Below are 26,143 nucleotides of genomic sequence, written 5' to 3'. Positions count from 1 at the left end.
CCCTTGGTATCTCTAATTTTCTTGAAGAGATCTCTAGTCTTTCCCATTCTGTTCTTTTCCTCTATTTCTTTGTGTTGATCGCTGAAGAAGGCTTTCTTATCTCTTCTTGATATTCTTTGGAACTCTGCATTCAGATGCTTATATCTTTCCTTTTCTCCTTTGCTTTTCGCTTCTCTTCTTTTCACAGCTATTTGTAAGGCCTCCCCAGACAGCCATTTTGCTTTTTTGCATTTCTTTTCCATGGGGATGGTCTTGATCCCTGTCTCCTGTACAATGTCATGAACCTCATTCCATAGTTCATCAGGCACTCTATCTATCAGATCTAGGCCCTTAAATCTAGAACCTGGCTTAGATCACATAGCAGCGGAATTGTGATTAGAAGCCAGACTTCTGACTGTCCACAGAGGGCTAACTCAGATAAAAACCAGCACTTATCAGACGCTGCTGCTGCTGCTGCTGCTGCTAAGTCGCTAGGAAATCAGTCCTGAATATTCATTGGAAGGACTGATGCTGAAGCTAAAGCTCCAGGACTTTGGCCATCTGATGCAAAGAATTGACTCATTGGAAGAGACCCTGATGCTGGGAAAGATTGAGGGCAGAAGGAGAAGGGAGTGATCAAGGATGAGATGGTTGGATGGCATCACCGACTCAATGGACGTGAGTTTGAGCAAGCTCTGGGAGTTGATGATGGACAGGGAAGCCTGGTGTGCTGCAGTCCATGGGGTTGCAAAGAGTCGGACACGACTGAGCGACTGAACTGACTGACTGACTACTGCATGCCACGAGCTTTGCAGGCAGGCTTTCCCAGTGAGGTGGGTCAGAGGCCTGAGATACTGGTGGTCTTGGTTGCAGGGCCTCCATGTTAGGACTTCCTGTGCCCTGGGCCCACCAGTCTCAACTCTGGGGCTGCAGAAAGAACCTCTTGGCCTCATCCCTGCACTGGCTGCCCTGATTTAGAGATTCTTTCCCACCAGCCAGGCCCCATTGAATCCCCAGAACAAGGCCATTGCACCTCTGGGAGCTGGATGGTTTGTCTCCATTTTACAGACTGAGAAACTGAGGCCCAGAGGAGGGCATGACTTTTAGAAAGAAGCTGGTACAGGATTAAAGCCTAAATCTATCTGAGCCTTGATTCTCCTAGGACCCATCCCACCTCCTCATCAGGGACTTAGAGCCCAGGACAGGATCGCCTCTGGGCCTGGGGCCAGGCCTGAGGCCAGAACTCACCCGGAGCAGGAGGGCCTGGGGGTGGGACGCAGACCTTGTACACCTTTGTCCTCCTCCAGAAACCGTAACCTTGTCCTCTTCCCCTGACCTTGGCCAGGCTCTCTGGGGGTCATTCATTCCCACTGCAGCATCTAAGACCCAAGACGTTGAGCTGCAGGGGGGATCTTGGGCAGCTGGGGCCTCAGCTCTCACCCCCCACAAAGCTGGCCCTGGGGGTGTCCGGAATGGGGGCCCCTTTCCCGGGCTCACATCCCTGCTCCCCGCGCAGTGCTCAGCGCTCTCCAAGCTGAATGCTGAGGTGGCCTGCGTCGCCGTGCATGATGAGAGCGCCTTTGTGGTCGGCACCGAAAAGGGGAGAATGTTCCTGAACGCACGCAAGGAGCTGCAGTCAGACTTCCTCAGGTTCTGCCGTGAGTACTCGGGGCTCCAGAGGGCTGAGGCCCGGCGTCCTGGAGGACGGGAGAGCTGGCACCTCGCTGGGTCCCTGGCGCAACACCAGGTGGCCGTCCTGTGTCGGGGGAGACACGGGGCAAGCAGGGCGGGTGCAGGCTTCCCAACGTGGCATTGTTGGGGTGGAATCACTCCACAGTCCCTCGGCCAAGAGAGACGAGCTGACCCAGCCCCGGGCGGTCCAGACGCGGCCGCCTCCATCCACTCAGGGACAGAGGGGACACTGAGGCCCAGTGCTGCGGCCCCATTCTTGCGCATCCCTGACGTGGGGACCGAGTCCACATGTTCGGCTAATAATTATTGAGTGCCTGCTGCGTGCAACACCCATGAAGCACTAACTCCTTCATCCTGACGTTAGCCCTGGGAGGCTGGCGCTGACCCTGTCACAGTAACAGAATCTTGGAGCCGCCTCCTGGAGGCCCCTGGGGATGAAGTGACTGGGGACTCGTCCAGCACGTAGAGAATGCTCTAGAAACGGGAGCAGTTAGGGATGAAGTGATGAAGAGCGCTGGGCACTGGAGCTCTTTGCTGTTCCCAGCGGGCCCAGGGGACAGTTGCCCCCGGTATACAGATGAGAATATGAGATGCAGTGAGCGTAACTGGGGACGGTGGTGGGAGTGTGAAACGCAGCCAACGGGTGATGGAGGTGGGGTCTGCCCTTTCTAAATGGGGGGTGCAGCCTGTGCCCCCCCGGGACCCCTGCCAAGGGCCCCTGTCACTCCCGGAAGAGATGAGCCCTCCGAGCTGTGAGCCAGTAGCCTCGATCCAGAGGGGTCACTCTGGAGCCCCCAACTCTTCAGTGCTGCCTGGGTCTCCAGGGCTCCTCAGAAGCAGGCCGGGCCTCTGCGCTCTCTCCTCCCTGCATCCCTGGTGCCCAGGCGCACACCCCTGGCTCCGTGCGTGTCACTGCTCACCTCCGTCCCTCCTGTTTCCCCCTCCTGACAGGCCCTCCCACCCCCCTGTGCCTGGCAGATGCCCCCCATCCTTCAGACTCACACCCCTCCCGGCCTCATCCATGCCCCTCCACCCAGCGCCCAGGCTGTGGCTGCCCCAAGCCCACTCCGTGCACTCCTCCTGTGCCCACAACTTCCATCTGCACGCCTGGGGCCCTAGCTTGGCGGTGAGCTCTCCAGGAAGGGGTGTTGGCTTCCCCTCTTGGGAGGTTAGAGCCCACATGGGCATGCAAGCCCATGGTTTGGGAGACTCAGAGTTCTTGGGGCTAAGAGCGGGCCCTGGAGCCAGACGCCTGGGGCTGCGTCCCGGCCCTGCCACCTGCTGGGCCTCAGTCTTCTCATCTGTGAAGGGGGACCACGGTGTTACCCTCTCCTGGGTCAAGCTGAGGATTAAACGGATAATACATGGCAAGCACCTAGAACAGTGCCGGGCACGTAGTTCATGCCCAGTAAACGCCAGCCATTGTTTTCCTCACTGTCAGTAGCCCTTTCATTACCCCACCCCGGGTCCTGGACTCTGGGGTTAGCCACTTCTGGGAAGGCTGACCCCCGGTGCTGGGACACATCATTGTATCCTTACTAGGGTCCAGCTGCTTCCCCAGCCAAACCCCTCTCCCACCCGGCTCTCAGAACCTGTCCCCTCTCCAGGCTTGGGCGGGAGACCTGGGCCTGGGCAGGGTGGGCAGTGGCGGGGTCTGTGGCCCTAGTGGGCCAGGCTGGGAGCCAGCGTGGAGCCTGGGGAAGGTGCACCTGGCTTCCCAGAGCCGGGCAGAGCCGCTATTTATAGCGCTGGGAACTTGGCTGGTTTATTTCAAGCTTCACAGGTCCCCAAGGAGAGCAGACTCCAAGCTGAGGGGGGGCGGCCCGGGCCCTCCTCTCATTCTCTTTCCAACGAAGTTTCTAGCATCCTCCCCACGCTCCCAGGCCCCCACCCTGGCCCAGCCTGGCATGAAGTGCTTCACAGCCCCCCTTCAGCCTCCTGCTGGGGTCCCCATCATCTCCCCATTTGGCAGAGCAGAGAGGTAGGACCCCGACTGGTTAAGACAGAAAGGGGTGCTGGACCGGACATTCGTTGAACCCCAGTTCTGCCCCAGGCCAGCTAGTCTCCTGGATGAGAGCTCACAGACTGAGGCCCAGAGAGGGAAGGGACTTACCCAGGGTCAGCCAGTGAGTTAGAGGTAAGCAGGGATGAGGGCCCTGTGCTGGGCACTGGGCACTCAGATGACCAGCCTGGCCCTAGGCAGGGTGGCTGGGGCAGACCTCACTCACTCATTAATCCTTCATTCATTCCTCCGTGGGCACTCCGTGTTGCGTGCCCAGCTGCGGGACTCGACCCAAGCCAGGGACGTCCCTGCTCACTGGGCTGGTGGTGAGATGAGAACTCACCACGGCCTCACATGCTCTGTGTCCTGCAGGAGGGCCCCCGTGGAAGGAGCCGGAGGCAGAGCACCCCAAGAAGGTGCCACGGGGTGAGGGTGGCGGCCGGAACGTCCCACGGTCTGCCCTGGAACATGGCTCGGACGTGTACCTTCTGCGGAAGATGGTAGAGGAGGTGTTTGATGTTCTTTATAGTAAGATCCTTCCTCATTCCATTTGGGGCCCCCAGGTGGGTGGGAGCCCCCGGCCCCACCCTCTTCAGCTGAGGAGGCCCCGCTCCCGCCACTGCAGGCTGTGGGCAAAACCTCAAGGTGTGGGGGCCTTCTCCCCTTCAACCTCAGCTCTCCCCCATTCTGCATCCCCAGGCATGGATCTCCAAGCCCAGCCCCATTTCCTTGAACCACCATCCCTGCCCTGATCTAACCTCCAGCTCCCTACCGCTCCCCCCACCTGCCCTGTGCCAGGCATCTTCCTAAAGCACAGGTCTGACCACAGAGCTCTTTCCTCTGCTCCCTTCTTGGGCTCCCCGTCACCCTGGGCGTGGCATCAGCCCCCACCCCAGCCCGCCAACCCCCTCTCCAGCCCTTCTGACCCCCTTCCTCTTCTCCCACTCACTGTGGCTTCATTTCACACCTCCTCACCTTTGCTCTGCTGCGTCTGTCGGGCCGGCCCTCCGCTCTGTCTGGTGGACACGGCATTGCTCTCTGAGGCTCAGCTTCAGGAATCCCCCAGCTCCAAGCTGGGTTAGGGTCCCCTGTGGGCATCGCTGTGCCCTATGTCCTCGCCCAGCTGCTCTCTAGGATCCTGGACCTGCTTGTACTTTCTGCTGTTCTTAGCCTGCAGTTTCAGAACCCAGCAACAGCAGGAGCCCAGAGGGTGTTTGTTGAATGACTGAATGAAGGCTAACTGGCCATCCAAGTCGTTCCCCTGGAGTTGGAGAAGGGGAAGGGATGAGCAGGCCTAGCCTCCCTCAGGAAATGTCAGGTTGCCGCCAGGTATCCGGCACAGTGGTGACCTCCACGCTCCCTGGGTGACCTCAGGCAGGTCCCTTCCATCCCTAAGGGCCCCCCCATTATTTCTCATTTGCTTTATTCCTTCCCCTCCTGCATGCAGCCTTTGGCTTTTTGGAGCAGAGGTCTGGGCGAGTGGGGAAACCCTGCTGGACTCTAGATGTCAGTAGAAGGAAACCAAGAGGAGTCAGGGTCTGGAGGCCCTGGTGGGCACGCTGGCCCCCTGGGATGGGAGGACTGGTCACGCATGGTGGGCTGTTTCACTGCAGACACTCTTGCCAGATACAGGACACATGCCCAGAGCCCCTGCGCCCCTGCTCACTGTACCCCGATTCTGCCTGCCTGCTTCAGGCAGAATCAGGTGTGGCTACTAGGGGCGGAGCTTCCTTCTGGCTCCTGGCGCGTGCATCAGTCGCTTCATAGGAGCCTGGCAGGCCATAGTCCACAGGTTGCAGAGTCGGACATAACTGAAGTGACTCAGCACACACACACGCACAGACTGTAGCCCAGCAGGCTCCTCTGTCCATGGGATCCTCCAGGCAGGAATACTGGAGTGGGCGGCCGTTTCCTCCTCCAGGGGATTTTCCCGACCCAGGGACTGAGCCTGCACCTCTTGTCTCCTGCATTGGCAGGGGGGTTCTTTACCACTAGTGCCACCTGGGAAGCCCTCTGGCTCCTGGTGGCGGGTGGCAGAAGCCCGTGAGCCCAGGCCCCTTGGCCACCCCTTCCTTCCCCGCTTCCCTCATGCTTGCCATCTCTTTTTTGGCCACAGCATGTGGAGTGTGGGATCTTACTTAGTACCCCAGCTAGGGTAGGGGAGTACTTGCGCCCCTGCATAGGGAGTCTTAACCACGGGCCCACCAGGGAAGCTCTTCCCCATCTTCTCAGCCTGTCTTGTCTGTTCTGCCTCTCGTTTCCTCTCCATCCCTCTCTTCCTCCCCTGCCCTCCCCTCTCTCATCCTTTCTCCTTCCTCCCTCCGGCGGTTGCCCTTCCTCTGTGTGTTCTCTGTCTCTCAACGCCCCTCCTCACCTCCTGCCTGAGCCCCCGGCCCTGCTTTCCCTTCCACCCAGATGCCCGGAGAAGAGAGTGGCAGGGGAGCCAGGAGACCCTGTTGATGGGCAGCCGTGGCCCTCGGCCGCAGGGGGGCCGTCCACAGCCCCCGCCTGCTCCACCTGCAGGGGGGTTAGGCTGTGTGAGGTTGGCAGGCGAAGGGCCCTGTGGGGTCCAGTCTCCTGGGGGCCCGGCACCGTAGGAGTGGCTCAGCACAGCCCCAGCTCTGGGGCACACCTGGCCCCCGCCCCGTCCTGGCTGCCCTCTCATCAGGCCTCTCTCCTCCACCCCCCCGTGCCCGCAGGCGAGGCCCTGGGCAGGGCCAGCGTGGTGCCGCTGCCCTACGAGCGGCTGCTCCGGGAGCCGGGGCTGCTGGCCGTGCAGGGGCTGCCCGAGGGCCTGGCCTTCCGGAGGCCGGCCGAGTACGACCCCAAGGCTCTCATGGCCATCCTGGAACACAGCCACCGGATCCGCTTCAAGCTCAAGAGGTGAGTGAGGCCGCTGGCCTGGGAGTGGCTGAGAGCCAGTGACCGGACCGTGGGGGCTGGGCCGGAGGGGAGGGGACTTCAGATTCTCAACCGGGGACCCTGCTTGTAAGAGCTTCTAGTCTGATGGCAGGAGTGAGGCAGAAACGCAAGCACAGAGCATGCTCCGAGCCAGGTGTGGTCACAGAAGTCTTCCCCGGGGACTTCTGTGTGTAGAGAGGCTCAGCTGGGGAAGAAATAGCAGCGGCAGCCCCGCAGGTATCAGGAACAGCCTGTGTGGAGGCGGGAAGCCTCATCGTGGTGCTCCTTGGGGTTGTCAAGCAAGGGTTCCATTAGGGGCTGGTGGGTGGGGGAGGGTACCGATCGCCCGGTCAGCCGGGAAGCAGCCTGAGTCACCCATCGGGGCTAGGGCACCGCGGCCAGGAAGGAGGGATGCGTTAGGAGATGAAAGCCAATTGGCTGCAGCTGAAAGGATGCGATGGGTGGTTCTCGGGGAGAGCCCAGGCATGGGGCCCTGCACATGTCACACCCTCGCCCAGGCCTGCACCCCCACCTGTAAATGAGGATTCGCTTCCATCCCGTGTGCCTCACAGGCTGTCGTGCTCTCCTCAGGGAGGGCTGGGGGCAGACGTAGCCCTGGCTGGACGGGGGTGCACAGCCATCACGTGTCCTTTGCTTCACCCAGGCCGCTCGAGGATGGTGGGCGTGACTCAAAGGCCCTGGTGGAGCTGAATGGTGTCTCTCTGCTAGCCAAGGGGGCTCGGGACTGTGGCCTGCACGGCCAGACCCCCAAGGGGCCACCCCAGGACCTGCCCCCCACTGCCACCTCCTCGTCCGTGGCCAGCTTCCTGTACAGCACGGCCCTCCCCAACCACACCGTGCGGGAGCTCAAGCAGGAGGTGCCTGCCTGCCCGCTTGGCCCCAGTGACCTGGGCCTCGGCCGGCCCGGGCCGGAGCCCAAGGCCCCCGCTGCCCAGGACTTCCCGGACTGCTGTGGTAAGCTGCTTCCGGGGCTCCTGAGTCTGGGAGTGGGACAGAGGTCACTCCTGCAGGGGCAGCTTCCCAGGGGAGGTCGGGGTGCTCAGGGCTACAGGAGGCGTCTCGGAGCCAGGGCTGGGGTGGGGCAGCTGGCATCCTGGCTTGGACTCAGTCAGACCCAGCCTCCGCCCAGTCATCTGTGACCTGAGACAAGAGATGCCCAAGAGGATCCCTGGGGGAGTCTCTAGAGTCGGGGAGTAGGCATACCAATCAGGTCCATGGATTTAATGAGCACCTACTGCATACCCAGCGTGGAATTAGGGGTACTGGAAACAAGGGAAAACTGGACATGAGAAAGACCTGTATGCTTATTTTGGCCCCTCTACATAGTGGCTGTGTGTCCCAGGGCAAATCTCTCTACCTCTCTGAGCCTCAGTTTCCTCCTCTGTAAAATGGGGATGCTGAGAGTACCTGTCTAGCTGGGTTGTCATCGTGATGAAATGACAGAGCACGCTGGCAGTGCACATTCTCGGGCCCAGCTGCAGGCCTGCTGAATCTAGCATGTTAGGGCTGGGGCCCAGCCACCTGCAAACTGACAAGTGTGCCAGGTGGCTCCAGTGCGTGCTCAAGTTTGAGAACCACTGTACTACAGCCCTGAGTGCAATGCTTGGCACAGAGTAGGTGCTTATAAGTTATGAGAAGGAGAAAAAGGGAGCCCACCCTCCCCTCTACAGATGTGTGGGCTGAGCAGGAGGACAGGGCTTATATGCCTGAAACAAGCGTCCCCACCTGTAAAAGGTGACCTGGGATTCTGCCCTTCTCCGTGTGCCATCCAGAGAGCAGACTGCTACAGAATGTCTCAGGCCTCTGGTCAGCGAAGCTGCCTTGAGTTCTTGATCACGGGGCTCAGTTCTGGGTTCTCACTTGGGGGGGAAATGTTACCCCAGAGCCCCAACCTGTGCACTCAGGCCAGATCTAGGGGAACCCCTCTTAGGGCCCGCCTTGAACCTGTACCTTTCCGCTCCCTTGTCCAGGACAGAAGCCCACTGGTCCTGGCGGTCCTCTCATTCAGAATGTCCATGCCTCTAAGCGGATCCTCTTCTCCATCGTCCATGACAAGTCAGGTAGGACAGTGCCCGTGGCAGCACCCTGTCCAGAGTGGGGATCCAGGACTGGGGTGGTGCTTCCCGACGTGGATGTGTGTCCCCTGAGTCTTTGTGAGAGGTGGGAGGACCAGCACTACACAAGGGACTTGTGCATAAAACCAATATGTAATAGTTACACAGTGCTGTGTAACAAATTGCCCCAAAATTTAAAACGCCAAGCCTTGATGCCTTATGGTTTCTGTGGGTCAGGAATTCAGGAGCAGTGTAGCCAGGCACCTGTGGTTTTGGTATCTCTCATGAGGCTGTTGATCAAGATGTCAGCTGGGGCTGTGATCATCTGAAGGCTGAATTGGGGCTGGAGGATCCACCTCAAGCTCGCCCATGTGGCTGTTGGCAGGATTCGTATTCCTTACTACGTGGACCTCTACAGGCTGCTTGAGTACCCTCACAATGTGGCAGCTGGCTTCCTGGAATTAGTGATCTGAGAGAGTAAGGAGGGAGCCACACATCTTTTATGACCCAGTCTCAGAAATCACTTGTCACTTCTGCCATGTTCTACCCATTGCTGCTGCTAAGTTGCTTCAGTCGTGTCTGACTCTGCGACCCCATGGACGGCAGCCCACCAGGTCCCCGGTCCCTGGGATTCTCCAGGCAAGAACACTGGAGTGGGTTGCCATTTCCTTCTCTAATGCATGAAAGTGAAAAGTGAAAGTGAAGTCGCTCAGTCATGTCCGACTCTTCGCGACCCCATGGACGGCAGCCCACCAGGCTCCTCCATTCATGGGATTTTCCAGGCAAGAGTACTGGAGTGGGGTGCCGTTGCCTTCTCCGGTTCTACCCATTAGAAGCCAGGAATTTGGGACTTTCCTGGCGGTCCAGTGGTTAGGATTCCATGCTTCCACTGCAGGGGGCACAGCTTTAGTCCCTGGTCAGGGAACCAAGATCCTGCAAACTGCATGGCATGGCCATAAAAAAAAAAGGAAGCCAAGAACTTCATCCAGTTCATACTCAAAACTGAGAGAGAGGAAATAAACTCCACCTCGTGAAAGAACAGGTGTCCAAGAAATGTGTGGCCAGATGGATAGATATTTTTTGTTTTAATTTCAGCCCTTTCAAGCAAGGGAGAGGCTTCTTAAGAATATATTTATTTGTTTGTTCGGCTCTGCCAGTCTTCGTTGCAGCATGCAGGATCTTTAGTTGGGGCTCGTGAACTCTTAGTTGTGGCTTGTGGGATCTGGTTCCCCAGCCAGGGATCAACCGCAGGCCCCCCACTTTGTGAGTCCAGAGTCTTAGCCCCTGGACCACCAGGGAAGTCCTGTGAACACATTTTTAAAGTACCACGCAGTATAGGGGACAGGAAAATGTGGAATTCATTTATACCAAAAAAAAAAGGATGAAGTAAGACTTTGCAACAACTTTGCCTTGTGGAGGTCTCAGCCTCACTTTGGTGAGAGGTTCGTTAAGAAACCAGGTACTAGTGGGGTGATCTCAGACAAGTTACTCAGCCTCTCTGAGACTCAGTTTTCCCACATACAAAATGGAAATAATGCTGCGTTTGCTATCTATGTTTACAAATTGTTCTGAGGGATTAATTAGGATACTACGTGCTAAATTGCTTCTGTCATGTCCGACTCTTTGCAACCCCATGGGCTGTAGCCGGCCAGGCTTCTCTGTCCATGGGATTCTCCAGGCAAGAATACTGGAGTGGGTTGCCATGCCCTCCTCCAGGGGATCTTCCCAATCCAGGGATTGAACCCGCATCTCCCACGTCTCCCACACTGGCAGGAGGGTTCTTTACCACTAGCGCCACCTGGGAAGCCCCAACTAGGATGTTACATATGTATAAAGTACTTAGCCCAAATAACCACTTAATAAATTAAAGATGTTCCTTTTATAATTTTAATGAACCAAATATCTCTTTAGTGATTCATGCTAAATTGAGGCAGAGACTTTGGCTTTGTGGGAGAGGCCAGCAGGGCTGCGGGTTCGAGGGGACAGCGACAAGGCCAAAGCTGGGTGAGAACCCAGATGCACCAGACGTGATGGTTAGGTTTTGAAGGTCGGGACTCAGGAGAGGCCCAAGATGGACTGGCTGTGCCTGCATAATACACACTGCCCATGGGGCAGACCGGGGGCTTCCCAGGTGGCTCAGTGGGTAAAGAATCCACCTGTAATGCAGGAGACATGAGTTCGATCCCTGGGTCGGGACGATCCCTGGGTCAGGATGATCCCCTGGAGGAGGAGGGCATAGTAACTGACTCTAAGATTCTTGCCTGGAGAATCCCGTGGACAGAGGGGCCTGGCGTTCTACAGTCCATGGGGTTGCACAGAGTCAGGCAGGACCCCAGAAACTGCGCACACCCATGCAGTGGGTGGACAGAGGCCAGCGGCCTCCAGACCGTGGGGTCCCTGCTCGGACGGGCCTCACTTGTCCCTCCTGTGTTTTGATAGAGAAATGGGACGCCTTCATAAAGGAAACCGAGGACATCAACACCCTGCGGGAGTGCGTGCAGATCCTGTTTAACAGCAGATATGGTGAGTGGGCGGCGCGGGCCGCAGGGTGGCCCCGGCAGCGTGCTGAGCAGCTCATTATGTGGCAATCACTCGTGTTCCCCAACATGACAGCAGGAGCCATATGCTGGTACCCGCGCGCCGTCAACGCGAATGTCATCTCCTGTCTGGGGAGGGGGTGGTTGTGTCAATATTTCCCTTCCAGATTCCCCGGGGTGGGGGAGGGGGCAGGACTGATGGCATAGCCCCAGACTTTGACTCACCTGTAGGAGGCAGGCCGGAAGCGTGGTGGGGCGACTGCCCATCTAGGGGACCATCCAGAAAAATGTTTGTCGGCCTCGCGTGCTCACAAGTTCCTCGTCACACCATGCCGTATCCTGCCACCTCATTTGTGCCCCCTTCCTGGCGTGCCCCCTGCCCGGCGAGCCCTTGGCAGGTTTTTCGGACGAGACTCTTTACTTGTTCTTCAAAACTCAGTCTGGGCCCTTAAAACCCCGATGGTTTCCTCTCTGTTCCGTGCCGCATGCTTGATGCACCGTGTCTGTATCTGTCCCTGAGGGGCCCGGGCAGCCCTGGCCCCTCGGTGTCCCCGGCACCCAGGCCAGAGCCGGGCTCAGAGCACTTGTCGGCTCACGGTATTCCGGGACACAGACACAGGTGGTAACTGGGGCCGGGGTGGGGGGGTCTTCCACTTGGCGATGCTTCAGCCAAGTGTGCAGGGCAGCCACTGGTTGGCTCGGAGGCAGGGGCCAGACCTGTAAACTCACGCTGAGACCTGGGATCCCCAAGTCCCCTCCCACACCTGGTCTCCTTTGTTGCATCAGCAGTCCTGTCTCAGCCTCATTGATTGGCTCAGCCTCTGTGGAGCTCTGCCTGTGAGCCCCACTCTGATCAGATGCAGTGTGGCGCTGGCCAGGGTGGGTGAGGTGACGCAGGTACCCCCAGATCACTCGGCTCGCAGCTGTGATGTCACTGAACTCACCGGCATCGTGCAGCCCCCCAGGGGTGGTCCCTCTGCATGAAGAGACCGAAGCAGGGGGCCGGGGGAGGGGGCACTGCCCAGAGCTACAGGGACAGAGAGGAGGGTCCGGGGCCAGGGGAACTGCTGCACCTGTGGGGTCGGGGAGAGCACTGCCCTGGGAGTCCACAGCCACTTGCCAGGTGCCCTGGAGTCGCCCAGTCCTCCCTAACCTTGACCTTCTCCCCATAACCAGACCAGCCCCAAATCAAGACAGCTCCACTGCCTGCCTCCCCTCCTTGCTGCTGTTCAGTCACTAAGTCGTGTCTGACTCTTCTGCGGCCCCATGGACTGTAGCCCTCCAGGCTCCTCCATCCATGGGATTCTCCAGGCAAGAATACTGGAGTGGGTTGCCATTTCCTCCTGCAGGGGATCGTCCCGACCCAGGGATCAAACCCGAGTCTCCTGCCTGGCAGGTGGATTCATGACCGCTGAGCCACCTGGCCGGCTCCTCTTCCCCCACTGCTTGGCTGAAAAAAACCCCTCTTTCTCTGCTCACAACACTTCTGACAGCGGAAATCAGTGTTTTCCACGCCACGCAACCCTGCAGTTCTCTGTGAATACCAGCTGGGGGCCCTACATCTTGTTTTAATTCTGACCCTAACTCCCCGTAGTTACAGACGCGCCCTCCCCCGGGTTAAGGGTTCAGTCCCCCAAGACCGCACCCCTACTTCAGACGCCATTCGCGAGTAATGGGTCCCCAGGGTCCCCACACCTCTGTCCAACTTGTCTACCCATCTGCAGTTCCCACGACCCCCTCCAGGGATTTGGCAATTTGCCAGAAGGATTCCCAGGTGGCTCAGCGGCAAGGCATCCACCTGTCAGTATGGGAGGCGCAGGAGATACGGGTTTGATCCCTGGGTTCGGGGAGATCCCCTGGAGGAGAAATGGGAACCCACTCCAGTATTATCACCTGGACAGAGAAGCTTGCGAGCTACAGTCCATGTGGTCTCAGAGTCCGACATAACTGAAGCAACTAAGTATACGCGCGCGCGCGCACACACACACACGCACGCACGCACACACATACACACCAGAGTTGAAGAGCACAAGTGTCCTTACTGTATCACATACCACACTTGCTTCTTCCCTTTTTTAAAAACAATTAATTTTATTCATTTATTTTGTCTGTGCGGGGTCTTTGCTGCTGCACGGGCTTTGCTCTAGTTGCGAGGCTCGGGGGCTGCTCTCTGGTGTGGTGTGTGGGCTTCTCTTGTTGAGAGCACAGGCTCCAGGGCACAGACCCAGTAGCTATGGGGCACGGGCTTAGTTGCCTCGAGGCGTGTGGGATCTCCCCACATCAGGGATTGAGCCCATGTCTCCTGCATTGGCAGGTGGATTCTTCACCACTGAACCTTCAGGGAAGCCCCCTTTCTTCCCTTCATTTTTGCTCTCACTCATTGATCTGTTGGCTCACTTCTCAGTCATGCGTTTTGAGCCCCCGACCTTGTGCCAGGCACTCAGAGCAGCTCTGGTCTCAAGGTGCTTCAGCAGGTGCCTCACAATGTGTCTGCGGTGGTACGCGGTGGTATACGGTAGTACATGCTGGTGTGTAGTGTCGTGCAGGGGTGGGGGGCTTTAGAAAGGGAGGATGACTCAGAGCCAGGCTTGGGGAGTCAGGGGCGGCTTCCTGGAGGAGGTGTTCTTTGATCCACCCTGGGGGTGGGGAGACTTGAGTCACGTGGGCTTGATGGGCTGGTGGGTTGGGGTGGGTCTGAGCGAGGCTGGGTACTGCAGAGGGCTGTCAGCACCTGAGTTTCTCCCTTTCCTCCCCAGGCAGGTGTGAGCCAGACGGGGAAGCAGGGAGAGGGTAGCTGATGAAGGCTGGCTCCATCTGCAGTGGGTGGGTTCTGCCCTCACCACATGGGCACGGCAGGTGCCAGTCTTTAGCCTGTTGTGTGTGCTGGATGTTTCCAGAATGTTGCGCCTGTCCCCGAGGCCAGCACCTGGGCCCACCACCGTGGCCAAATCCAAGGAGGAGTGTTGGGGTTGAAGTGGTTCAGTCCTTGTTCCTCTTCAGGCCAGGGCTCCCTCTGAGCTGTCCCTTCGGCTCCCCAGGGGAGAAGCTGCCCCCTCTGTGAGTATTGGGAGACCCTCTGGGTGGGCGGGGACGTTGGCTGGACGCCTGAAGCATCCCTCAGACCCAGGGCTTGCAGATCTTGTTCCTGGTCCCCACCCCTGCCATTTCAGCTCCCAACTCCGGGTGAAGTGGGCCGGTGATGGGGCTGGGGGTTCAAAGAGAAAAAAAACAGGAAAGGAATAAGGGGACCCCAGCCTTCAGGAAGCCTCAACGTCTCTACCACTGAGGAGAGGGTGAAATGACACAAGGGCCCAAGTATTGTACATGGGGGCTCCATCCTCCCCTTCCAAGCAGTCAGCAGCTGGGGCTTCTGCGAACCAGATCTCTGTCCGGGCTGGTGGCAGGACAGGCCCAGTAAGTCAGATGAACCCAAGCGGAGTTGGATTCACATGGACTCGAAAAACCCAAGAACCCATCACTCAAGTCCCAAGGCTGGGGGATGGCTGGTGATGCTTGGGAACCAGTTGGGGGGTGGGGCGGAGAAATGGTTTGACAGCTGCTGAGATTTCGAGGGTTTAATTAGACAACGAGCCAAGTGTGATCTTCACAGTGGGATCTGGCTGCCAAAGCCGCCAACGCAGACCTGGGCTGCGTCAACAGAGAAACAGTCTTGGCGGCGCCCCAGGGAGCGTCCTGGATGGAGACTCTGCCCTGCCTGGGTCCCGGCGTGGCTGACGGCAGGAAAGACGGTCCAGGTCTGGGCTGGCACTTGTCTGGATGCAGATGAAGCCTGGTGTGACCCAAGGAGCCAGGCCAGGATGGAGGGCGGCTTGAGGGGTAGAGGGGAGCTGGCGGGGCCTTGGGACAGGCTGGAGACACCCTTGAGCAAGGCACGAGCGAAGTGGACACCCGGCCCAGCTTAGTCTCCCCGGCTTTGGGGCCCCATGATAGCACCATCAAGCGCATACTAGGCATTCAAAACGACTGGGTGAGAGAATAAATGGAAAGGAGGAGCTAAGGGACTTCCCTGATGGCCCAGTGGTTAAGAATCCACCTTGCAATTCAGGGAACGTGGGTTCGATCCCTGGTTGGGGAACTAAGATCCTACATGCCATGGAGCAGCTAAGCCTGTACGTTTCAACTACTGAGCCCACGCATCACAAGGAAAGATCCTGCATGCCATAACTAAGACCCGATGCGGACGAATTAATTAATTAACATTTTAAAATACTAAAAAAGAGCAGAAAGGAGAAGCTGGGGTGTATGAGCGACTGAAATGGTAGGACCACACCGAATGGTCTGGAAGAAAAAATCAAGGAACTGCTTCCCAAGCTCAGATTCCATGTACACTGCTGTTGGCAAAGCTGTCAGCTTCCAGCGGCGTCTCATCTATGTCACCGACGAGTGAGCAGCCTACTGGGCCCCTCCCTGGAGGAAAGGGCATACCTGTATTGACCGGAAGCATCTTGCCAAGAGCCCAGCATGAGCCTGGAAGTTTCCTGAAGCCGCTCATTGACTCCCAGATATACAGGGAGCAGCTACTGTGTGACCTGCCCTAGTTCCGTCCCAGACTGTGAACCAACGCACAGATAAATATGTTTGTAACATCAGGTTATGATAAATGTGGGATGAAAAACAAAGCAGGGTGGGCTAGGGAGGGATGGAGGGGGCTGCTTTAGGCTGGTGACAGCTGAGAGGATGCTTGAATGGAAAGAGGGAGGGAAGGAAGGCTATTGTGATCTGGGAGAAGAGTGTCTGAGTAGACCGAAGTGCACATGCAAAGGCCCCGGGGTGAGTGTGTGCCTGGCGCATTAGGGAAGCAACAGGGAGGCTGGAGAGGGACTTCCCTGGCAGTCCAGTGATTAAGACTTCGCCCTCCAATTCCTGATCGGGGAACTAAGACCTCACATGACAAAAAGAAAGAAAGCTGGGGAGACTAGGGCGAGCAAGCAGAGAGTGGTGAAAGGAGGGAAATAAGGTCTGAGGTTCTGGTCACATAGGGCTTTGCGGGACTTCATGGCTGTTGCTGAGTGAGATGGGAGACTATGGGCATTTTTTAAAGGGCCGAGTGACATATTTCAGGAGGATCCCCTCTGGCTGCTGTGCGGCCAGAGTGGTTGGTACCTGGGAGGTGGGAGGTGGTGATGACCAGGCCCTGGGGCCCCGCATGTCCTGCAGCGTCCGCGGGACGTTCAGCCTTGCCCTTGCCCTTCCAGCGGAAGCCCTGGGCCTGGACCACATGGTCCCCGTCCCCTACAGGAAGATCGCCTGCGACCCGGAGGCCGTGGAGATAGTGGGCATCCCAGACAAGATCCCCTTCAAGCGCCCCTGCACCTATGGAGTCCCCAAGCTGAAGCGGATCCTGGAGGAGCGACACAGCATCCACTTTGTCATTAAGAGGTAGGGGTGGGGAGCAGCGGAGCCTGGGCTTGGGGTACCGGGGGGTGGCAGAGCGGGACGGGGGGAACAACAGGCATGAAGCGGGGCCCTGGGGCGGTGACAAGGGGTTGGGGTGAACGAAGGGATTCCCTGACAGTTGTGTGTCCTCCTCCTTCTGGCCTCTTCTGAGAATGAAATGGAAAAATGGAGGCACAGTGCTTGGCCCAGGTGGGCACTTGCTGAGTTCTCAGAGGTGTTCTCCTGCCCCTAAAGAAGACCCGAGGGTTTCATGGTGGTGCAGTGGTGAAGAATCCAACGGCCAGTGCAGGACGCGGGTTCCATCCCTGGGTCGGGAAGATCCCCTGGAGGAGAAAATGGCAACCCACTCCAGTGTTCTTGCCTGGGAAATCCCATGGACAGAGGAGCCTGGCAGGCTACAGTCTATGGGGTCGCAGAAGAGTTGGACACGACTGTGTATCTAAACAGCAACAATGAGGGAGAGCTGAGGCCTTTGCCCTTAACTGCCTTCAGAGGGGAGCCCCCCTGAGCTCGGGTGGGATGGGCCAGCCTCTCTCCTTCTGGCCTCCCGTTGGGTGGCCCTGCCTGCTGGTAGTTTCTCTGTCTTTCCTGCTCTTCCAGGTGATCAGTGTCCCTGGTGCAGGTGGTTGGGAGAGGGCAGGCACGACGGACTCCAGAATGGCAGCCCCTGCCTCCTAGACCTAGACCTACCACTCCCCCCTCTACCCCCGATCCACACCTTGTCTCCCAACTCCCGCAGGGGGCCTTGCCCTCACATCCGGCTCAACTCACTGCCAAGCCTGTGTCTCCAGGCAAGGCCAGACTTCTTGGGATGCTTCCTCCTAAATAGTTAGAGATGAAAGGGAGGAGGCCAGAGGCCATTCTGTCCAGCCCCCTACCTCCAGCGGCACTGATTGCACCGGCCCCCTCCCAGGCATCTGTTCTGGGAGTTCTCTGGGGGCGCGCTCCCACCGTGTGCGAGGACTCACGTGCCTGCTTGCATGTTTGATGCTCTAGACTGTAAGCTGGGGCTGTGGCTCGTTGCCGAATGCCCAGCACCCACAGCAGTCCCTGGTATGTGCGAGATGCCAGTACCTATCTGTGAAACAGATGCATGGATGGATGGATGGATGGATGGAAGGAAGTGCTTGTCCAAATTTGGACTCGTGCCATCTGATTTCTTAGAGCGAAGGAAATAAACAGGGTCTTGGGAGAAAGGAAAAATGGTGGTGGAGAGGGGCTGAATACCTGTTGAAGGTGGTCAGGGGGCCTCTGAAGGTCCCATCGGTTAAGCCAGACCTGGAGGCTGAGAAGGGCCGCCCGCACCCAGCTGAGCAGTATCTGGGCAAAAGAATTGACCTCAGTGAGCAGCCCAGACGCCCGGGGTTCCAGAGGGTGGGGATTATCTTTGAGAGCGTGGAACTGTTCTGGAGCTTTGGGAAGGGCCTCTGTAGGGTTGCTGGATGCCAGCCTGGCTGCTGGGGGAGACTGGTGTGAGTTGGTGGCTGCAGCCTCAGGCCTGGTTGGCATGATGCGCGGAGGGAGAGAAGTGGCTGGATTGGGGATCGAATCTGAGCGGTGATGCCCATGGCGTGTGCTGGTGGGTGGACCATAGAAATGAGGTGGGGGGCAGGAAAGAAGGATCATCCCCACATGGCTGCTTGAGTTCATCTTGGAGATGCTCAGGAGATGAAATTTTCAGAGGCCCCACTGAGAGATTGGAAGCTCAGGTCTGAGTTGGAGATAGAAGTCTGAGAGTCGCAGGCTTCCCTGGAGGTCCAGTGGTTAAGACTTCATGTTCCTGGTGCAGGGGGCTTGGGTTCAATCCCTGGTCAGGGAACTAAGATCCCTCATGCCATGCAGCATGGCCAAAAAAAAAAAACTATAAGAAATCTTGAGAGTTGGCAGTGTGGTCCAGAAAGGGATCACAGGGCAGAGGAGAGAAATAGAGGTGAGAAGAAAAGAGGGCCCCCATTGGACCCTGGGATCCCCGTGTTAGAGGCTGGGGTCGGGAAGAGGAGGGGTCGCCAGCAGAGGAGGCTGAGCATGGCCCAGAGCTGGGCAGGCATCTCGCCACCACTGGGGGTGGTGACTCTGAAAGCCAGCTCTAACAGTGGGGGACCCCCTCTCAGAACCCTTCACCATGTGGCCACTCCCAGGGTGCCAGGCCGTCATCTGTCAGCCACCTCCACGCATACCTCGCTTTCTCTCCACCTTCGCTCCTGCTTCTCTGAGCTCCTGCTGCCTCACCTGTCTCCATCCTTTGCTGAAACCCTTCCCTCTCCCTGGCACTGCTCCCCGCCCTCCTTCCCACCTGTCTTGTCTTTCAAGGCTCCCTTTCCTGCCTGGAAGCCGTCCCCTATCCTCACTCAGAAAGAATTTACCCCTCCGGCAGCAGGTGGCTTCTTCCCCCCATCAGTGCCCCCACGAGCCCGCCATCACACGGTGGCAGTGGGACCACCTCTGAGCCGCCTCTTGTGCTCTCTGAACCCCTTCACCGGGGCGGGGATCCCACTTGATAAATCACTGTGGAGGTGAATTGAAATCAAGCACCCTTCTTTCAGGAAGTGCCTACTGTTGTCTAGCTTAAATCTTTCTTGCTGCTGCCTGGGTCCTTTGCCTTCAGTTGACTCCTGGTAGCGAGAGAGGGAGTGCAGAAAGCAGCAAGGACGTCCCAGTGACCCTTTACATGCCTGACCATGGTATTTGCTTCCTCGTTGTGACTCACCTTCATCTCCCTCTATCCAAACTGTAGTTCGTTTAACCCTTCACTAGTATTTGCCAGGCGCCTCCTGGAGGCCGAGCCCTTCACTGAGCTCTACTGAGGACCTCATGAAGCAACAGGCACAGTCCTCACCTGCCCCCAGGAGTGATGGTCACTCCTGTGATGATGAGTCCTTGGGAGAATCAAAACAACATGTTTTCAGGTGCAGACTCGGTGACATCAGAGCAGCAAGCCTGTGGGACTTCCCAGAGGAGGAGGCTTGGAATCAGGCAGACGGGACTTGAAATCACACTCTGTGTGATAACCTTGAATAGCACTTCTCTTCTAAGCCTCAGTGTCTTCATTTGTAAAAACAGAGATAATGGTGCCCGCACCCCCCAGTGACATAGTCCAGTGGCTAAGACACTGCGTTCCCAACACAGGGGGCCTGAGTTTGATCCCTGGTCAGGGAACTAGATCCCACTTGCCACAAGTAAGAATTTGCATGCGCGACTAAAGATCCCACATGCCGCAACTAAGTCCCGGCCCAGCCAAATAAATATTTTTTTTAAAAAACGATGCCCCACCTTTCAGGTTTTTCTCATCCTAAAATGAGGAGGTGGACGTAACATACCTTGCCTGTAGTAGCTGCTCAGCAAACACAAGGGCTTTCCCCTGACCTCATCTCCCTTCACATAGAAGAGTACTTGAGCATATCAGTGCCGACAACCTAGGTTTGAATGGCCCTACCATTTCCCAGCTGTGTGTCCTTGGGCAAGTTACTGAACTGCTCCGTGCCTCACTTGCCTCATCTGTAAAATGGGGCTGATGATTGTTCAAGCCTCATAACACTGATTGGAGACTAAATAGATGTGAGTAAGGGGCTTAGGGGCTTCCCACGTCAGACCTTCTCCCTGTTATCTGCCCGCTGCCTCCAGTTCCACCAGGAACTGCAGGCCGAGGTCTCGAGCCCCCTCCCCTGTGCTCCTTGATAAGTAAATGTGACTGTAGATCATAAAACTGCCATTAATGCTGGCGGCCTTCCATCACTGGGCGGGGCTGAGGAAGTGGTTCAGAGAAGAAGGCAGGTGTCCCCAGAATTCCTCCCTGCAGCTGCTGCTCAGCCTCGGGGGACCTCGACAAGTATGAGCCTCCGGGGCATCGGAGGAGCCAGAGGCCTCTCAGAATAGAAGGCATCTATCTTGCTCGGAGGCTCACTGCCCCGGCCACCCATGCTCTGCCTTGTGTCACCACCCTTTTTGCCTCTGTTTGAATTTCCCTCTGGGTCTGCCTTGGGCACTTTCGGGTCCCGTTGTATTTCGACTCAGACATCCCTTCCTTTGGGGGGCTTCCCTGGTGGCTCAGAGGGTAAAGAATCCACCTGCAATGTGGGAGACCCGCGTTCAACCCCTGGGTCGGGAAGATTCCCCTGTAGAGGGGCATGGCAACCTACTCCAGTGTTCTTGCCTGGAGAATCCCATGGACGGAGGAGCCTGGGGGGCTATACAGTCCATGGGGCTGCAAAGTGTCAGACACGACTGAGCCACTAACACACACACACCCCTTCGTTTGTCCCACATCACCTCTGCAGCCTGAGCTTAGTACCCAAGCCCTGGCCCCTTGTCCAGCCGCCCCGGCTGTACTGCAGCCGCACACCTGCCCCCCGACCAGCTGCGTGAAGCTCCTCAGCCTGCTGGGGGACACCTGGTGGGGGCTGGGAGCAAAGCAGAGAGAACAGCAGCCCTGGAGGCAGGCGGCTGGCCTTGCCGACCTTTACTCCATCCTTGTTTCCTGGAATAAGAATTCCAGGTGTCTTATCAGAATGACTCAGGAGTCCCTGCGTGGCCCCTGGGCCATCAGCCATCCCCGCTGCAGTCTGCTCTCTGTGTGCTGATGGAGTGATCCAAGGGTGCCATGCCCTCCTGGAGGCTCCCTTTGCCCATGGATAGAGACCACCTGCCTGGCCACAGCGCTGCAGGCTGGTCACCTCCCACGGGACACCTCTGGTGGAACTGCCAGCCCTCCCCCATGTCTACCTGGCCCACCTCTCAGGCCTCTCACCTGAGCTCCTCATCCTCAACTCCAGGAAGTCTTTTCCGACCCCCTCCCTGCTTGGGTCCCATAGGCTTCAGAAACCTCACCCTACGAGGCTACAATCTGGGACAAGCCCGGCCTGTGCTAGGGGATTGGGGTCTCCTGTCACTGAGACCCAGGTGTTGGTGGGTAAAGGCTGCGGAGCGCTGGTGGGAAAGAAGTGTGAGTTATCTCCAACTGTGGCCAAGGAGAACTGGGGTCTGTAGGAAGCTCCCCCACACCCCCGGGTGTCGTGATGAATAGGTTGGACCCTCTGGGACCCCCCAGGGCCTGGCCAATCAATGCCTCCCCTGACTGTGGAGAAATGGTTTGGGGTATCTGGCTGTTGGCGGGTATCTGGCTCTTCTGGACCGTGCCCTCTCCTGCCCCCATATGTGGCCAGCCCGGTGCCCAGGTCTGCAGCTGCAGCCTGCATATGGGACTAGAGTGACCGTCACAGAAGGGACCTGAGCCTGGCTCCCCTCTCATGCCCGTCTCTCCTCTCTCCCCAGGATGTTCGACGAGCGAATTTTCACAGGTATGTGTGGGGACCGTCCAGTTCGTTCTAAAGCCGCCAAGCTGATGCCCCTGAGTGCCTGAGCTGCCGTCACACCGGACCCTGGGGTGGGAACGGAGCCTGGTGGTGGCTTCTGCATTCTGGGGCAGACATGGGGGCCCCCAGCTCCGAGGTGCAGACAGTCTATGAGTACACCCAGCCCCAGATGTTGCCAAATGCGAACACGTGGGAGGTCCTCTGCTCAGCTGTTAGCATTTTAAACTTTAGTTTTCAGTGGTCTCCTAGGTGGGTTCCGTTCTTTTCCCTGAAGTCCAGCTAGTGAGCTCCGGGGTCTGGATGCAAACCCAAGTTGGCATCCAGAAGAGGTGGGCCTCTTCTTGCCTCTCACGAAGGAGAGGTGGGCTCTGCTGGGTACAGCAAAGGGAGCTCGCATCTTGGGGTGCAATGTATCTGGGTCCCTACCTCCCCCCAGCTTTGTGACCTTGGGCAAGGTCATATGGGCCTCAGTTTCCACATCCGTGAAATGGTAAGAGGTCCCTCCTCTGGGTTGGTGTTCTGGGTTCCTGGAATAACTGAATGTAGAGGGTGGTCCCATGGTCCATCCTTGGGGAGACTTGGCCCCTTTCCCAAGGGCTCCCTGAGCCTCAGTAGCACATGTGCAATCAGGGTGGTCATTTCCAGCTTCTTCTTCCTGCCCAGTCCTCTGAGATCCTTGCCATCCTTGCTCCTCGTCCAGGAGGGGTCTCTCTCCCTGGGCCCCTTCCCAGCTCGGCTGGATACGGAGACCACAGGGAGGGGCGGAGGCCAGGCCACACGTGAGGGGCGCCCCCCAGCAACTGCCCCCAGGTGCCCCCCAGGTCGAGAAGGCTGGTGAGCCTCCTCCCTGACCGCCCTGCCCCTCCCTGGCTCTCCCCACCAGGGAACAAGTTTACCAAAGACCCCACGAAGCTGGAGCCAGCCAGCCCACCAGAGGACGCCTCTACGGAGGTGGCCCGTGCTGCCGTCCTGGATCTGGCTGGGACCGCCCGGTAAGGCCATCCACCGTCCCCACCCCAGCTCTGCAGGGAGGAGCAGGGACAGGCCGGCTCCCTCCACCTGGACACCCCGCACGGGGCCGTCCCACACAGACACTGTGTGCCTTGCCCCACTGTGGGCCCGGGAGACTACAGGGACCCAGAAGGAGCACAGAGACTCCGCCGATTTTCTTCCACTCAGAGGACTCTCGTCCCTCCTCGGGATCTAAGAAACCTTCCCTGCCATCCAGACTAGACCGACGTCTGCCCTGTGTGGCCCCAGGCCCTGCACTCCGCTCATGGCCTGGTCACCCTTCACCAATGTCCCCATGGAGGCCCTGGGCTCCTGGGCGCCAGGGATGGGCCATCTGTCCTGGAGTCCCCTCGTCCAGTCCGGTTCTGCCCTGACGGTACTCTGTGAATGAACCGAATCATCCAACCCAGGGCCCTCCCCAGCTTCACTTTCCCCCCGAGAATCCCCAACCCCCTCCAGGCTGGTGGTCCCTACAGCTCTCAGTGCCCCCCAGCAAGCCCTGATCACACCCCTGCCCCATGCTAAGCTGTGGGGCTCCTAGACTGGCCAGACCCAGGCCTCAGGAGCTGCCAGCTGGTGGGCAAGGTGGGCACCTGGAAGGTCACCCCAGGAGAGGGAGCAGGGCCTTGGTCAGGGCAGCCAGGAGACTGTTGTCCTGGGCGACGGGGCCCTGGGAGTCTTGCTGGGGTGGGAGCCGGTGCGGTCAGGGGCGTGTTCTGGATTGGCAGCCGCCGAGGCCCCCTGACTGCTTGAAGGGCGAGAACGGGAGCTGATGCCATGTCGTTTCTCGACTTCCTTCCCACAGGTCAGACAAGAGCGGTCTCTCCGAAGACTGCGGGCCAGGTGAGGAGCTGGAACCCACTGCGTGTGTCTAGGGCAGTGGGTGCCTTGGCCAGGAAGCAGGCTCAGACCATGAGCCCGGTTCAGTTCAGTTCAGTCGCTTAGTGGTGTCTGACTCGTTGCAACCCCCTGGACTGCAGCACGCCAGGCCTTCCTGTCCATCACCAACTCCTGGAGTTTACTCAAACTCATGTCCATCAGGTCGGTGATGCCATCCAGCCGTCTCATCCTCTATCGTCCCCTTCTCCTGCCGTCAGTCTTTGCCGGAGGACTAAGGAATTTCCTCTGCTCACCACTGTCCCCCTTCCCAGCTGCAGAGCAGGCTGGGGGCCGGGGAGGGGCATGTGGGGTGTGGTGGCTTTGTGTAGGATTCTGCCACTGCCTCCTCATCCTTGGCGATTTTGGTCTCAGTGGCCAGGTCTATACATTGCATCTGTCTATAGATCAGACACCAAAGCTTACTTGACTTTCTCTGGCGCTGCTAATGAGTCCCAGACAGGAGTGACCTACCTTACAGGACCAAGTTCATACCCCCACCTGACTGGACCCCTCGTCTCCTCCTCGTTTTGCAGGAACCTCTGGGGAGCTGGGTGGGCTGAGACCCATCAAAATCGAGCCAGAGGATCCTGATATCATCCAGGTCACCGTCCCAGGTAAGGGCTGATCCGGCCGCCCACACCTGAACGTTCAGAGATGGAGCAGCTCCCAAAACGGGGGCCCTGGGACCGGTGCAACCAACACGTCCCCTCCTGGGCTGACCCACTCTGTTTCCTGAGCACCTGCCCCGGCCAAGAAGGTGTCTCTAGGCCGCTGTTTCTCGGTCTGGTCTGACCGTGAAAGGGTGCAGGGTTCTGGGTGCTTTCTGCAGCCATCCCTGCCCTCTGGGCTGGGAGTCAGGTCTCTGCTCCGACCTTCCTTAAGGTCCCCACAGTCATCACCTCTCCGGCCTGGATTCCCTGGGATTTGCGAGGCAGAGTGGAGAGAAGCAAAGGTCATCAGAGGGTCTTCCCTGGGGCCCAGTGGTTACGACGCCACGCTGCCAGTGCAGGGGGCACAGGTCCAATCCCTGGTCAGGAAACTAAGGTCCTGTATGCCACACAGCCAAAAAGTAAATAGAATGGAAAGGATTAAAAAAAAAGAAAAGAAAAGAAAAAAGAGAAGGTCATTGAAATAAGATTTGAGTTTGACTCCAGACCTGGATCCCTCCGAGCCTCAGTTTCCACATCTGTGAAGTGGGGCATGTCCTTGGCCTCTGGAGGTTCAGTATGGGGTAAACCCAGGGCTCCAGGATCCTCAGGCCCCCACTGACCCCTGGCACAGCTACCCTCCCAGAGTCCAAGGTGTGCAGGGCTGGGGGTCCCTGGGGACCATGGCAGGGTGGGACAGACAGAAGATGCTGTCAACATGTGGAGTTCTGCCTCCAGACCCTTCCCCAGCCTCTGAGGAAATGACAGACTCGATGCCTGGACATCTGCCCTCGGAAGATTCTGGTTACGGGATGGAGATGCTGACTGGTAAGAGATGGGCTGGGCTCCCCTGGTGGCTCAGACAGTAGAGAATCTGCCTGCAGTGCGGGAGACCCAGATTCGATCCCTGGGTCAGGAAGATCCCCTGGAGGAGGGAATGGCAACCCACTCCCTTGCCTGGAGAAGTCCACACATAGAGGAACCTGTCGGGCTGCAGGCCATGGGGTCGCAAAAAGTCAGACATGACTGAGCACGCACACTCACCCACTCTGACCGTGGGAGCTGAGAATAGATGCTAGAGGGCTGGAGAGAAAGACAGACACTTGTGATAATTTAGACAATGACTGGGCAGGTGGAGATTAGCAGGGGGAGGGTTGAGTTATCCATGTTTTGTTTTTTTGAAAATGTTCAAAACCACAAAAAGTTGAGAATAATTTAATGAATCTCACACGCTCAGCTCCAGCCATTATCAACAGATGTTATCATAGGTAATAAGAAATAGGAATTTGAACTTCCTCAGTGGTGCAGTGGTTAAAACTGCACACTTCCAATTGCATAGGCTGCAGGCTCAATCCCTGGTCAGGGAACTAAGATCCCACGTGCCATGCAGTGTAACCAAAATTTTTTTAATTAAAAAAAAAGAATGATACATAGTTAACATTTTTGAAAAGTAAGTCATTAGAAAGACAAATAGTAAATTATACAAGGTTTACAGATATGGTGGAAAATTATATTAGTCCTTACATGATTTGAGTTTGGAAAACTCTGTCATAAGGGGTGCAGGGCCAGGGCAGGAAACTTTAGGAAGAGGACTGGAGTTTGTTACCCTTGCGTGTGATGTCTAGTGTGGGCTTGATGGGGGGGATGGGGACGGGTGGGGTGGAGGGGGTTGTTACTTAAGGACACCATGCAA

General features: G+C 57.7%; 1 protein-coding gene across 4 annotated transcripts in view; it reads left to right on the top strand.

Moving 5' to 3' along the window:
- GTF2IRD1 (GTF2I repeat domain containing 1) overlaps positions 1-26,143 on the top strand; it is a 123,336-nt gene that overhangs the window by 45,718 nt on the left and 51,475 nt on the right. For all 4 annotated transcript variants that reach the window (XM_040260900.1, XM_040260886.1, XM_040260894.1 and 1 more), the window contains exons 3-14: positions 1,496-1,637; positions 4,046-4,201; positions 6,373-6,556; positions 7,239-7,549; positions 8,566-8,655; positions 11,089-11,172; positions 16,403-16,586; positions 21,873-21,898; positions 22,797-22,905; positions 23,730-23,767; positions 24,337-24,417; positions 25,189-25,278. In XM_040260900.1, coding sequence (XP_040116834.1) covers positions 1,496-1,637; positions 4,046-4,201; positions 6,373-6,556; positions 7,239-7,549; positions 8,566-8,655; positions 11,089-11,172; positions 16,403-16,586; positions 21,873-21,898; positions 22,797-22,905; positions 23,730-23,767; positions 24,337-24,417; positions 25,189-25,278 — 1,495 coding nt within the window. The remainder of the gene's footprint in view (positions 1-1,495; positions 1,638-4,045; positions 4,202-6,372; positions 6,557-7,238; positions 7,550-8,565; positions 8,656-11,088; positions 11,173-16,402; positions 16,587-21,872; positions 21,899-22,796; positions 22,906-23,729; positions 23,768-24,336; positions 24,418-25,188; positions 25,279-26,143) is intronic.

This window comes from Oryx dammah, unplaced genomic scaffold (assembly GCF_014754425.2).
Source record: "Oryx dammah isolate SB20612 unplaced genomic scaffold, SCBI_Odam_1.1 HiC_scaffold_2, whole genome shotgun sequence".
Lineage (NCBI taxonomy): Eukaryota > Metazoa > Chordata > Mammalia > Artiodactyla > Bovidae > Oryx > Oryx dammah.
This window is presented reverse-complemented; position numbering and strand designations above follow the sequence as displayed.